The sequence below is a fragment of the Brachionichthys hirsutus genome, chromosome 7, assembly GCF_040956055.1.
Source record: "Brachionichthys hirsutus isolate HB-005 chromosome 7, CSIRO-AGI_Bhir_v1, whole genome shotgun sequence".
In the NCBI taxonomy this organism is placed as follows: Eukaryota; Metazoa; Chordata; class Actinopteri; order Lophiiformes; family Brachionichthyidae; genus Brachionichthys; species Brachionichthys hirsutus.
This window is the reverse complement of record NC_090903.1, coordinates 6,354,315-6,367,789: the sequence shown is the minus strand read 5'-3', so window position 1 is coordinate 6,367,789 and position 13,475 is coordinate 6,354,315. Positions and strand designations below refer to the sequence as shown.

At 42.0% G+C, this 13,475-nt stretch overlaps 1 protein-coding gene across 1 annotated transcript; it reads right to left on the bottom strand.

The window, feature by feature from the left end:
- Positions 1–716: 716 nt before the first annotated feature.
- mertka (c-mer proto-oncogene tyrosine kinase a) lies at positions 717–13,405 on the bottom strand. Its single transcript, XM_068741173.1, has 19 exons — positions 13,324–13,405; positions 12,025–12,331; positions 11,845–11,945; positions 11,596–11,766; positions 8,004–8,090; positions 7,795–7,910; positions 7,526–7,715; positions 6,694–6,839; positions 4,895–5,030; positions 4,143–4,293; positions 3,667–3,755; positions 3,480–3,575; positions 3,290–3,370; positions 3,117–3,209; positions 2,900–3,018; positions 2,696–2,805; positions 2,441–2,600; positions 1,736–1,872; positions 717–1,416 (listed from the first exon to the last, which is right to left on the bottom strand). The coding sequence occupies exons 1-19, from the start codon at positions 13,403–13,405 to the stop codon at positions 966–968; spliced, it is 2,823 nt and encodes a 940-aa protein (XP_068597274.1). The 3' UTR covers positions 717–965.
- Positions 13,406–13,475: the final 70 nt, after the last annotated feature.

Below are 13,475 nucleotides of genomic sequence, written 5' to 3'. Positions count from 1 at the left end.
TTAAACTGCTGATTCACCTTGATCACAATCATGTGTCAAATGTGAGTCGTTATGTTCCAGTCTTCAGCCCTGTCATTATCTCAACTGTTTTCTAAAAGTTAATGATTTAAATAAATAAATAAATAAGCAAACACAAATGTGCATCAAAAGAGAATTAATAATGCATTATTTACATTAAATCCCACTCAAGTTATAACAGTAGAATTGTTGTAAACCCATCATCTATAATATTATACCAGCCAGGGCGCAGTCTTCTGCAGAACGTACTTATTTTATTTAAAGAGGCTTTTTTAAGATCGACTGATATTCTTCAATTTCAAAGCTTTACTTTCTACATACTTGTAGTTTTTATACACGTAAGAGTATGCATCAAAGCTGAAACTCTTGTTTTAGGGAGGCTCCTAAAACAAGCTTGATTTTACATTTATACTTACGCTTTACATTCCCGTGAGGCCCTGGCGACGCATTCGGGGTGTACCCCTCCTCTCGCCCATGGGCTAGACTCCAGCAACTCCTGTGAGAAAATGGATGGATGGATGGATGGACTTACTCTTACATATTATCTTGTCTTTTTGATGACATAGCAGCTAATTCTTTTCACATTAATTTTCTATTTGGCTTACATAAAATATACATCAGCAAAATAAGCGCATCTCCAGAAAAAATTGTCAATGTCATTTTATAGCATATAACATTAATTTATAAAGATTCTGTTCATTTCAATGTTTACATAACACAACATTTCAATACAGTGACCATTTTCACATATCAGTGGACCTTTAGCTTAAAAACGTGTGGACGAACATGTTTAATGCTGAGCATTAAAGCACTGAGAACTGAGATGCAACAAAAAGTCTGCATCAGGGCCTGTCAAGGCACCCCCGGTGCAACGAGGCATCGTGTTCAGTGCTAATGAACCATGGCGGCAGCTTTGTAACAGTCTGGACCTGCTGGGGTACCGATCTCTACAGCAGGAGGGAAGTTTCACTGGAGCTGTGATCCGTTGACGGCACATATGACACCATGCCTCCATTTGTTTGACTTAAAGCTTCACTTGACAAAAGAGGAGTGTCCACTGCAGGCGAATGCAGGGAGGGAGCAGAAGTGATCACCACCACATATCGATCATCGTCCTCGTCCTCGTCCTCCAGGTTCCCGTGAATGTCTGCAGTCACTACTGAATTTCCTGCTGTCTGGACGCTGCATGAAGGTGACGGATTCAGCACAGACTCCGCTGTAGAAAATGTTTCTCCCTCAGGATCCTCCTCTGGAAAGCTGGTGTTAATATAGATGATATCATCTCTATTGTAAGAGTCTGGAAGCTTTTCTGTGAGCTTTTCCAACATGTCTCGCAGTTGGGGAAAGGCGTGTCGGTCCAATGGATCAGCCCTCCAGCAGCTGTACATGATCTCATACCTAGACAATAAAAGAAAAGATTGTGTAAAAGGGGTTGGGAGTTTCGTTGTTCTCTACTATATGTGAGCAAAATGGAGGGACAGCAAAGTGCATGCTGTATATCAGTACACAATGAAAACAACATCTAGATGTAAACTTATGTATGTTAATTTGTAATAAAAATGCTCCCATCAACATGTTACAGCGGTTTCGCAACCACAAGTTTTAAATTTTAATGTGAAATGCTAGACGTCTTTTTAAATGTAGCGATATATTAGATATTAGATTCCCATGTTTCACTCACTCCTGCAAGGTTTGCACAATCAACTACAATACTCACAGTTCATCCAGACAGTCCGCTGGCTGCTTCAGTCTGTGCCCTTCAAGGAGGTGGTCATAGATTTCGTGGTTCTGGATCCCGGGGTATGGAGTCATGCCTCGCGTAGCAATCTCCCACATGGTAATGCCAAATGCCCACTTGCATGACACAAAACATCGACATCAGATGTCAGTGCGAACCACAATCTGCTGAATAACTTCCCTGCTATACAGTATGATCACCTTCATGATATGCCAATTTGAAACATGATTAAAAATGATTTCAACAACATCATCAACTTTTGAATTTGAAGTAGAGTAAAACTGAAGCGTGAAAGCATTCATCCTCTTTCAGATTTCAGAGTCAGAAGTATTGTTCAGGGATTTCTTCTCTTTTTGTTTTACAAAACAGATGACAAACACACAGGAAATTGTAAAATGGGATGAAAGGGCTGCAGGTCAGCTCTAAACCCAAGCTGCTGCGGGAAGGATTCAGCCTTTCATTAGCCGGGCCACGCGAGCAATCACTACAGACCACCTTTTACATTCAGCTACAAAAGTTTTTAATCAACAATGTAAATGCTGTTTTTTTTTTTTTATCAAAAGAAAAGTTGGAAAAATTAGCCAGGAATTAAAATTTAATAAAATCAAAATATTTTCTGAAAATGACCACACAGTAAAAATACAATGTAGGAGTGCTATGTGACGATGGAATGGAGGCCCTTACCACATCACTCTTTACAGTGAAGACTCTGTCTGCCAGACTCTCCACTGCAATCCATTTTACAGGCATCTTAGCTATCCTTCCCTGCCGGTAATAATCTCCGCTGTAGATCTTCTTTGATAACCCAAAGTCTGCTACACACACTGTCATGTCGTCACGCAACCTGCGGAACAAACAATGAAACTCGGGGTATAATAATTAAACAAACCTCCTTTATTCGAAATGTGTCTACATCATGTTCAACGCTTGGGGGCTTACATGCAGTTCCGAGCAGCCAGGTCACGGTGAAGGAAGTTTCGACCGCTGAGATACTCCATGCCCAAAGCAATGTCAACCATGAATTTCAGGAGTGTCTGGGTGGGCAAGAACTGAGTAGAGATAAACACGGGATCCCATGTAAATATCGCATGCTCTCTTATCGTTTTGTGTAGAATGCATTGCAGTGATTGGCCGGGAGCTTACCACAGAATTCTCTCCATGTCGTGATCGAAGCAGGAAGCTATGCAGATCTCCGTATTTCATGAAAGGCAGTATGACCATGGGCTTAGGAAACCGTCCCGAGTCGACTTCCAAGCACACACCTGGAGAAAACGTGTCAGAGGTGATGCACGCCGCAAAATGAAACTGAACCATGGAGCAGAGCTGCAGGATCTCCACGGAAGTACTGCATCGGCCCTACCAAGCAGACTGATCACATTAGGATGGTCGAAATCCTTCATGCAGGCCGCCTCGTTCAGGAACTCGTCAATCTCCCTCTGAGAGAAGCTATCCACTGAAGAAAGAGAGGAAAGCCGTTTTCTGCCTGCTTTGTAGTTCCGACATGATGCATGGCCTCAGTGGTAGAAAGCTCACGTTTCATTGTCTTCACAGCAACTTTTTCGGACGTTCCATCCGGTTGTCGTAATTGCCCCTCCACCACAGAGCCAAATTCACCTGATTCAAATAGAATCACAAATGGAATTCTGGGCATTCCGTGCAGCATCTCTTGAATGGTTGTAGATAGAATAAATCATCTTTTCCATAAAGGAAATGGTTCACTCACCCTCTCCAAGAACCTTTCCCACGGAAAGCATGTTCCTTATGATCATCACATCCTGAAGTTTGGCCTGAAGCTCTTCACTGACACCAAGATTCCCAACTGCAGACAGAACACGAGTTATGAAATATCCCACTGCATAAACGGCAGCGTGTCGGTGGATTTTCCGCTGTGTCAGCAGACAAGGACATACGAGTGATCGCTGCGGCCGATCGGTTGTAGGATCTCTGGGGTTTGTACTGCACAATAGGAGGCGGCTTCTCTCCCCCTCTGAACACCCGGCTGCAGGGGCAGACAGGAAAAAACACAAAATAGCAGGGCAGGCTGAATAGTGAGTAAAACCTATCACAGGTTGGTAATAGCACGTACACAGGCATAGAAGTAAAGGCTAAATAATGCTCAATTCCAGCTGCTTGCTGTCCATCGCTGCAGCCGCAGGCTTATTACAGGCTGCAGATGATTCAGAGGAAGCAGAGCTAAGTCTTCAGTGGTTCAATTCACCCTACCGTGTATCAATGACAATCTATTACACAGTTATAAAATGAGCTACAGCCGCAACACATTTTGTTTATAAGTGACAGAACCAAGTAAACGAGTCGTGCAGTAATTTCAACGATAAGCCGATCACATTTAAAGCATGGTCGGTAATCATTCTGCATTCGAGCATACCCAAAGAAAGAGTCAGCGGTCCTGCTGCGAACACAAATAGCCCCCGAAAGGATAAGCATCAGAAGACAGAAGCCGCACACCACAGCTAGCACGACGTAGACCGAGTCCGGGACCTCGGTGTCGGGACGGGAGGAAGGAGACATGACTGATTCTGTGACGAGAAGAAGAAGCGGCTGACATGAGCATAAGCCGATAGCGTCCTATCGGTTATTCAGGATTTGTGGTGTCACCATAACCTCTGGGATATTTCATGATACAATTGCATTTCTTGTTCACATTTTTGTTCCTCATTTTAAGATTATGGCGACAGATAAAAAAAAAATGTCAGCATGAATCGATAACATGTTGGAATTGATTTATACGTCATAATCATTTACACAAGTCAACCTTTTGTATTTTGTGGTTTTGTTAAGTTAATCAGTGTATTTTCCGTATTATGAACAGAATCCAGTAGAATCCCAAACTCTCCATAATAATCCTGCCCCTTTAATGTGGGCAGGTTTTTTTTTTTAAAGAAACATAACGTAATGTGATGAGACAGTTAGTAGCCAATAGTAAAGGAAGTTGAGGAACTATTATGCTAAATAGACTGATAGATGGATATTACGATCCCTGGAGCCCTGTCAGTTTTGATAAGGACCATCCGTATCATCATAATGCATTTATATTACTCCGCTCTGCATCAGCTGAACTATGTTTGGCCAGATTACGATGTGTCCAGCTGGAGGCGATAAATCAATAGAGCATCTTACTGTTCTCTGGCACAAAGAGCCAGACTTGTGGGCTGACCATGCCGCTCCCGGCCTGCGTGCACGCAGCCACCTCCACGCTGTAGGTTAAGTTGAATTCTTGCAGTTCTACAAAGGCTATGGTGGTATTTCTGTGGATCTGAAACAGCACACACAAACAGAGAACTTTTATTTCATTCAATAAAGCGTCAGAATTACACTGCTCTTAACAAAAAGAAACAAGGTTAATCATTGTCTTTGTTGAGACTAATGGATCCATTTAGAGGAACATAGAGCAGGTCAAAGGAACAGATGGATGACAAGTCCTTAAAGGGAAAAGAGAAGCAGATCTTAAGATCAGCGAAAGACAAAACATTTTGAAGACGCGTTGGTGGAACGACATGCTGAGGAACATCCTGTTCCTTCGTGAAACATCTCGGATTCAACACAACAGATACATTTGCTGCCTTCTTTCTCTCACTGCTTCTGGTTTCCACACAAAAAGTCCCTCAAAGCTGTGAAATCTTTTCAGAAAATCCCAGAGAAATGGGATAATGAAACTCTAAAAAGGGAAGACCAACTTTGGGGATGAGCCCGTGTGCTGCAATGGGAGGGAACATGTGACTGACATGGCCTCGCATTTCACAACAGCACACCGTGGCGTCTGGGGTTCCTCTGTTTATCAATGTGCTGAATGGATGATGACTGGTGTATCACGGCGGTGGAACCAAACATGAGGCAACAAATATTTAGACCTCAGCGTCAGTTCCAGTGGCAGAAAGCACACAATTCACAAACTGTCGCAAATAATATCAAAAAAATATTCCTCTAAGTTCAAGATGTTTGCTTTATTTTGTATTATTTCATAATAAGGGGGCGTTAAAGGGACAGGTGAGTGCCAGGATTAAGCAAGTTGCCTTTGCGAACATTTCCAGTAACTCCTACCATGACAAAGTTTTTTGTCCATCATGACATCACAAACAGACTGGAAAGCACAAAGAATATTTTCGCCTGAGCTATACATCCTGTCGTATTCGTTTTCCAGTCACTCTGTGGTGACTCAAAGCTGCATGCCTAACAAAGAAAAGCACCGATCGCCAGTTTTCACAGCATCAGCTTCCTCTAAGTACAACAGGAAATAAAGCGCTTGCACTAGAGAGCGCTAACACAAGAGCTGAAGCGCGGTGATGCAGCGCAGTACTCTGGAGCGATGACATTTGATGTTGACATGAAAGGAAACTGAGCTTTTATTTTTTTAGAGTGTAACTTTTAAAAAAAAGCACCTGTTATCATTACTTTCACTGTTTTGTCGATTCTAAAGAGGGATGAAAGAACTGCTCACAGACAGACGATGGCGAAGCTGACCTCTGGTTCAGGAAAGAGGAGGGTCACATATTCCCAATATGAAAGACTGATTCTTTTCCTATTTAACATGCATTACTCATTGTTATAAGCGGTTTGCATTTCCAACCATTTATTCATTCATTCATTCATTTGTTTCCAACCATTCATTCATTAAATCAGTTTATATGTAGAATCACTCTTTACTTATTTACAAAAATGTAGTTATTACCGGTACAAAGAAAACAACTAACAGAGCACTCAGAGACGTTCACCAAACCCTTTAAAAAAATTTGCATAGCCAAATGTAATCACCTCTCAAATGTATTTCTGTCCATTCACATTTGTATAATCCAGCTAACAGACAAGCATCTGTTTAGAAGTTAATTAATAAACTAAACTAAACTAACCAAACTGATGGCATGTGATCCTCGGCGGAAGCAATGATTCAGAAGGACAATCACTCGACTCGACAGGCTCACCTTGAACATATGCCCGCCATGTCTGACAATGACATCATAACCACGCAGGATGCCGTTGATCTTATCTTCTGGAGGAGGCTTCCATCGGATCACCAGCCGGGACTCATTCAGTTGCACAGTCACATTTCGGGGATAAACTGAAGGCACTGAGAACGTGATCAGAAATGCAGAGCAGAGGGATTAAACCATCACTGGAGTTCCAACTAAATATAAATGAATCCCAACCTATGAAATAAAAATGGGGGAAGAGAAAACTGCCCATCCATCCATACACTTTGGTATGTGGTCGTTTCCTGGAACACTGGAAATCTTTCATCTAAAATATCCCCTGTAGTGGCTTTAGGAAGGAAATTGAAAGCAGCCCCACCCAGAAAGCACTTTGTGTTTTCTCAGGGAGACCACTCCCATTTCCTGTGCAAATCTTCAGGGGGGGGGGACCCCAGATATTTAGGATGTGAAATTTGTTCGAGGGGGATTTAGTGAACGTCGAGCAGGTAGTTGCAACTTCGGTAAATTCCATTTATTTCACTCCTCCGCTACAAATACTTTCATAACAAGCACATATTTGGTTGGAAAAGTCGTCGGCTAATTACAGAGCAGTAACATTCCTGAAAGCAAAGCTATGATGCAGATGCATTTTGCAGACCTACTATTTTCAAGGCAAATAGAGCCTCTTGGTAATTAAAACGTCCACAAGCGTGCACGTGGGGAGATGGACTTGATTTGACGTTATTTCTATTCACCACAATAAATCTGCAGCCGTATAATCTATTGAACTGCAAGCACTACTCCTCTTGAAAGCTGCTCCACAGTTCATTAAGCACTCACACACCTCCTTCTGTGGTGTTGCTCTGGAGCCACTTGGCGACAGGAGAGGCCCCCACCTCGTTGCTGCAGGAAACACTCATGTTGTACCACGCCATCGCCTGCAGACCGGGGACTTCGTACCGGAACGGTGGAACTGTGACGTTGATGAGCCGGGTGGTCGTCATCTCCCCTTTCCTCCGACTCACCTTTCTCACCTTGGAGAAAAAGTGAGAACATGTGAGGATCAAATCTGATGTTAAGTAAAAGGGTGGCTTGCGCAGACGTGGGGCTTACTCTGATGTGGCATTTAGTCAGGGGGGAGAAGCCGTCATGTCCAGGGCTCCAGCTCAACATCAACTTATTGGACTGCCTCTCCAGCACTGTGACATTAGACACGGGGCCAGGAAGCACTGCAAAAATAACACAATAGCCTGGTCAGCACGCTAATAGTGAAGCATGTGGTCAGCTTAGAGAGCATGACAACCTGTTAGTGCCGCCTTTACCTTTAATGTTGACGTCTGCTTCTCTGGATGTGGTGAGACCCTTTATGTTGTGCGCTTCACAGCTGAACTGCGTGTACTTGTCCACACCTGCAGTAGAGAGAACTCTTATAGCACACCCATTGCTGTACGGATTCAAACAGCCAATCCTCAAAGGCCAAGACGGCTTATAATATTATTCAGACCAATCAGGGCTCTTGGTTCAACACTAGGAATAACATATTCCTACATTTGTGAAAAGTAATGATCCTATCAAATATGACTGAGGGCAAGAAAATGCTTAAAAGTAGAAGCAATGCTGAAGTGTTCACACAAAGGAAACATATGGGGGGGAGAGTCACGCCTTTATTATACCTCAGAGCTCCGCATCAACCTCTATCTGTGATAAGCAGCAGCAACAAGCCTATTGCTGCGTCTCTTGTCCTTGACACAGTGTCCATCGTTCAACAGCCACAGATCTGTCCTGTTGAAACAGGACTGGGACAGCGGATAAATAATGTCCCTTTTGTGCTCTGTGTTTCACTGCCTCTGTCTTGGAAACCTTTGGAAGTCTGAACACAGAGCAGCCAGTGTGTGATATCTTGCTTTCACTCTGCAGAGTTTACAACTAATAAGTTTGCCTTCCTCTGATCTGGAGGACCGAGATAAGAGTGAGTGTATTTGTTTGTTTGCACAATGATGGATCCTTACAAAGTTATAGTAAGTACAATGAGATCATTCTATTTACATGAAATTGATTTAACTTTTTCGAATTACGTGACTCTTGTGGTTTAATGATGAGCAACAGAAATGAGGAATATTTGCAAATTGCAACTACAAGCATGCTTCATTTCGTACTGCACATCAAGCATGCGTGGAGCGTAGTGGGCATAAACAAACATGATGTTTCTCATGAAGTTCAGTTCCAGTTCAGTTCCAGTCACGTTGAAAAAAGTTTTTGTAGATTCTAATAATTAAGGTTTGGGAAAAGTACCATATTGTTCATAAAAACAACCTAAAGTGCATTTATTAGACTGCTTCTGAAAGAGCTGAAAAGGAGAGAGACAGAGCAAAACAGAACCGTGTGTTTACACGGATTTAAAAGTATTCTAGCAAAACAGCATGTTTCCAAACCGCTGTGCTAATTAGTGACAACAGAGACGTGCTCTGCTGTCTGGGTGGTTTTGGATGTAACAAAAACCGTAACGGTCAAACACAGAGATTTAAGAGCATGTGTCTCGATCTCTTGGCTCATTAAAAACATTATTTTTAAGTCACGTATTTTTAAAAAAAGGAAATGGTTAAAGTTCAATCATTTGCATTTCTGCTTTCGATGCACTTGGAGAGTGAATCAAAACAAAACAACCTACAGAAGAAAAGAAAGAGACGGGTTAGCCACTGCAATAGAAACATGAAATTACAGAGGAAAGCCTTTCAGCTGCCTCAGACATCTGTGTTACTTTCGATTATTTTTAAATTCAGGGTGCAAATATAGCCGAAGCGCTCTGCGGGTTTACAAATGAACTTTGACTTTTCACTCTATTTGTGCATACCATATTCGGTTTTTTTGTGCGAGTCAAACCTGTGTCCTCATTCCCACAATAAAATGGATCTCATGCTGCAGTCCTGAGACACATTAGGTAATGATGTGGACACATTTCATCTTCATCAACTTTAGGCCATTTGAATGAAAGGTAAATGCTAAGGACTTCCTTGCAAAAACGGTCTGGAGCCCTGCAGGGTGCACAAGCTGGGCATTGCCCAAGTGGGTTTAGGCCGTTCTGTTGTGACAATATTTGGTCCTGCACAGAGCTCTGGTCTCCTGCCAGCCTCTGTGTCCAGCCCCTCCTTTCTCGGTAGTGGGCCGTCCTGTCAATGAGGTCTTTGTCCACGGAGCCAACCCCCAAACAGACTCCCTGTACAGCACCCCCCTCACTGCCCTGGTGCTGTCAAACCTTGCCGGCTACTGCTTAGCCTGCAGCAGGCTGGAGATGAAGGGTTGCAGCTCACAGAGCGGAGATAATGCCTCTAATAAATGTTTGCTTTTGGACCAGAGGGCAAGCAGAGCCATTTTCTGGGGGGGAAAGCAAGCATGTAAAGCTAAATGATTATTTGATTACTGTAAAAAGAAAAAAAATATTTTCAGATACTGAATATATTGTTGCTTTTCGTATTTTTCTCTGTTAATAAAATAAATATATCTTTGAGTTTTGGATTGTCAATCACAACAAACTAATAATTAATCAGTTTGGGCTTTGTGAAACTGGGATGGATATTTTCTAGAATATTTTATGGAAAAAACTGTGAAACTAATGATAGCAAATAATAATTACTAGTAGTTATATATTGTAAAGCAACAGTTTCAAAATACAAATATACTGCTGCACGACAGTTTAGCTTCATGTGAACACTGAAACAACTAGCTGCGTTCAAAGGTGGCAAAATACAACCAGCGACACGGTTAAAGGTCGCTAAATAAAACCCTAACTCTGTTTTACAGGTGGATGCATGCTAACCTACATCTTGGCTGTGAACAATAATGTCCTGGGTTGGACAGCTGGTCCCAATGTTCTTACCGTTGTGCAGAGCTGTTTCTCCCATTTGTTTGCATGCTAAACTAAACTAAGCAGCTCATACAGACTCATTTGCCACACAGGTAAAATAATTAAACGACTTCAAACTCCAGGGTAAGCAAGGGATATTCCCAAAAGGTCAAACTCCTGCTTAAGAGGGAGTTTCACTCCTAAAGTTAGGTAATTCTCCAGACGTCACATTGTGCACAGTCTACGGTGGGCATGCATGGATGACCGCTGTTAGCCGGAGTACAGAAGCTGAGTCAGCAGAGACAAGGCAGAAGAGAAACCGCCACCGAAGTGATGAGGCCCAAAACCACATTTAGCTGCTGAGGTAAAGCCGCATGCTCATTTATCTCTGTTGAGTAGTTCCACATTCAGTCACAGGATGCAGTTTGTTTATTTGAAACTAATTAAATATGTTTATTGAGCTGCGTCTTGTGAGTACCTCCTAGCAAACAACTTTCACAAGTTTTTACTCGAGACATATCCAATCCAATTAAATAACCAATCTTATTACTTTTTTTTTTTTTTTAACTTTCAGTAAAAAACAAAAACAACTCCCTAACTCGAGATTACTCGAAAAGAGCTATTTGTGCTCATGACATCTAAAAAGAGCCGTTTGGCATCATCCCTGTAATTATTGTAATAAATGGAGACTTTGTCAACAACAACAAAAATAGACAGTTTTGTGTTTCAACAAAAAAAAAGCCCTCTGTTTTGTTATGAGTTGGCATGTGTCGTTGCCGTGGACACACAGATCATAAAAAATGTACATTTCTAAATAGTAAAAAAATTATATAATTTAAGCATTCACTTCATGTGTATGGACAGTTTGATGAAAATATGCAAAATGCTTTTAAAATTGCTCTCCATACAAACATTTTATACACAAACAAAAAAATATCCTGAGAAATTAACTATTTTTAACCAAAGCAAGGCAAATAAAATGTTAAATAAACTATTGCATATGTACACTTTATGAGCTTATTGCAATTATAACAGTCAGTTCTTGTCAGTGTGTGAAGTGGCGAGCGTCTCACCTGACACAAAAAAGTTGCTAGGAGAATTCTGAATGTCACTTTCTGGTAGTCCATCGCGGAGCCAACGGATTTGAACGGGGTCTGGCGGTCCTACTGCGTTACAAGTCAGATTGAAAGCTGTGTTTCTTGTTACGTTCATGTCCTCTGGCTGCTGGATAAATGTTGGAAGACCTGCAAACCAATCGAAGACGTATCAGGAATGTGGAAAGCCTAAGAAGCGCCGAATGCCGACCTCCTGCTGAAACTCACCTTCTACCTTGATGATGATTGGCTGAGATTCCACCATTCTGGTGCTGATATTGAGTCTGCAGCGATAAGCCCCAGCATCCACTTGCTGCACATGATCAATGCTGTAAAACACACACACGAAGAGAAGACACACTTCAGTCATTTAACAAACCTGCCTACTTCTCCAGCTCCATGTATTACCTGACAGCAGAAAAGAGGGTCGTGACTCCATCTGTGACGCTCTGAAGATCTTTGATCACCAGCTGGGAGTTTCCCACCAGATCCAGGCCATTTTTCATCCAGATGATGATGGCTTCCAGCCTGGCATCAGGGATATCAATGGAGCAGTTGAAATCAGCCTCGTGGCCCTCTGACAGCTGGATGAGGCCTATGGTGGGCTTGAAGTGCAGCTGCCGGAGCTGATCCGGGCTAAGGTGAACCCTCGGAACACGTTCTAGTTTCACAAGAGGCTCAGAAGTCTTGGTGGGGCGATGGACCCGCCTCTGAGCTGTTCACAGAGGGAGATGTTAGATCCATGTTACACTGACTAACAGAGATATATGGACTAAATAGAAAAGCGTGTGGAAGAGTGTCAAATATCAAAACTTAGAAATACAAATCCATACCTGTCAACCAGTACGCTTTTGCCGTACAAAGTACGGGTTTTATGCATTTAAAGACGTGTACGGCGTAGAAGAAAATCTGTACGGGAAAACGCAAATTTGAAAATGATGGGTCTGTAGCGTCCGTCAGACGCTGAAATCAGGACGAGATATTCTCAGAACAAGCTTTTATTAATCGGTAACCGCGCCGCTATCAGAACAGATATCCTCTCCCGTCTCTCTCACCCCCTCCCGAGGAGAGACGGGAGAGGATTACAAGCATTATTAATGGATATTTTAGTTTAGTTAAAATATCAAATGTTAAACTGTATTATAATTAATAATGTCCAACTATGTACATAAATGCATTTGAAAAAAAATATATGGTGTAAGGTTATTTTGTATTTTGTAAGGAAAAATTCATCGGTTTGTAAGGCCATGGAGCCTTGGCGGTTGACAGGTATGCAAATCAGACATCCAGCGTCAACAATCACAGTCTATGAATTATCACAAATAAATAACTGATCGTAATAATTACAGTTCTAAGTAATCAATTGTTTTTTTTTCATTTTGATTAAAGTGGTTTAAAATTGATTTGCTACACTTTTATTTTTGGACCCAGTGCGTAATGGTTCATTTCTGTGAATGATCAATCAGCTGATCGTTTCAGTTTTTATTGAAAACAAAAACACCATTAGACGAGGCATAAATACAGCAACAACAACAACAACAAAACATAAATATTGTTGTTCTATCAATACACGCTCACAGAAAGATTTATTTCTCTTTACCAGATGAGTCTTCTGACGTGTTTTAAACGTTTTATTCTCTGACTCCAGTCATACCCAGGATTTGGAAGCACACATCCAGTTAATGAAACCCAACAAACACAACTTACCGGTTACTGGACTCCCCAGTAGGAGGGAAAGGGCAAAGCAGAGAAGAAGTCCAAGCCAGCCTGGAGCTGAATTCTTTGCCATGACCAGCTCTGCGTCTTCCCCGCTGCTCTCCGTGAACGCGTTCAGCTTTACGGTCTGAGCGGTCCGGACA

Coding starts and splice junctions, on each gene's coding strand:
- mertka (XM_068741173.1), bottom strand. CDS start 13,405: ATGGCAAAGAATTCAGCTCCAGGCTGGCTTGGACTTCTTCTCTGCTTT. Junction 8,091..11,595: donor TAGCAACTTTTTTGTGTCAG/GTGAGACGCTCG, acceptor TCTCTACTGCAG/GTGTGGACAAGTACACGCAG. Junction 3,371..3,479: donor GGGAAAGGTTCTTGGAGAGG/GTGAGTGAACCA, acceptor TATTTGAATCAG/GTGAATTTGGCTCTGTGGTG.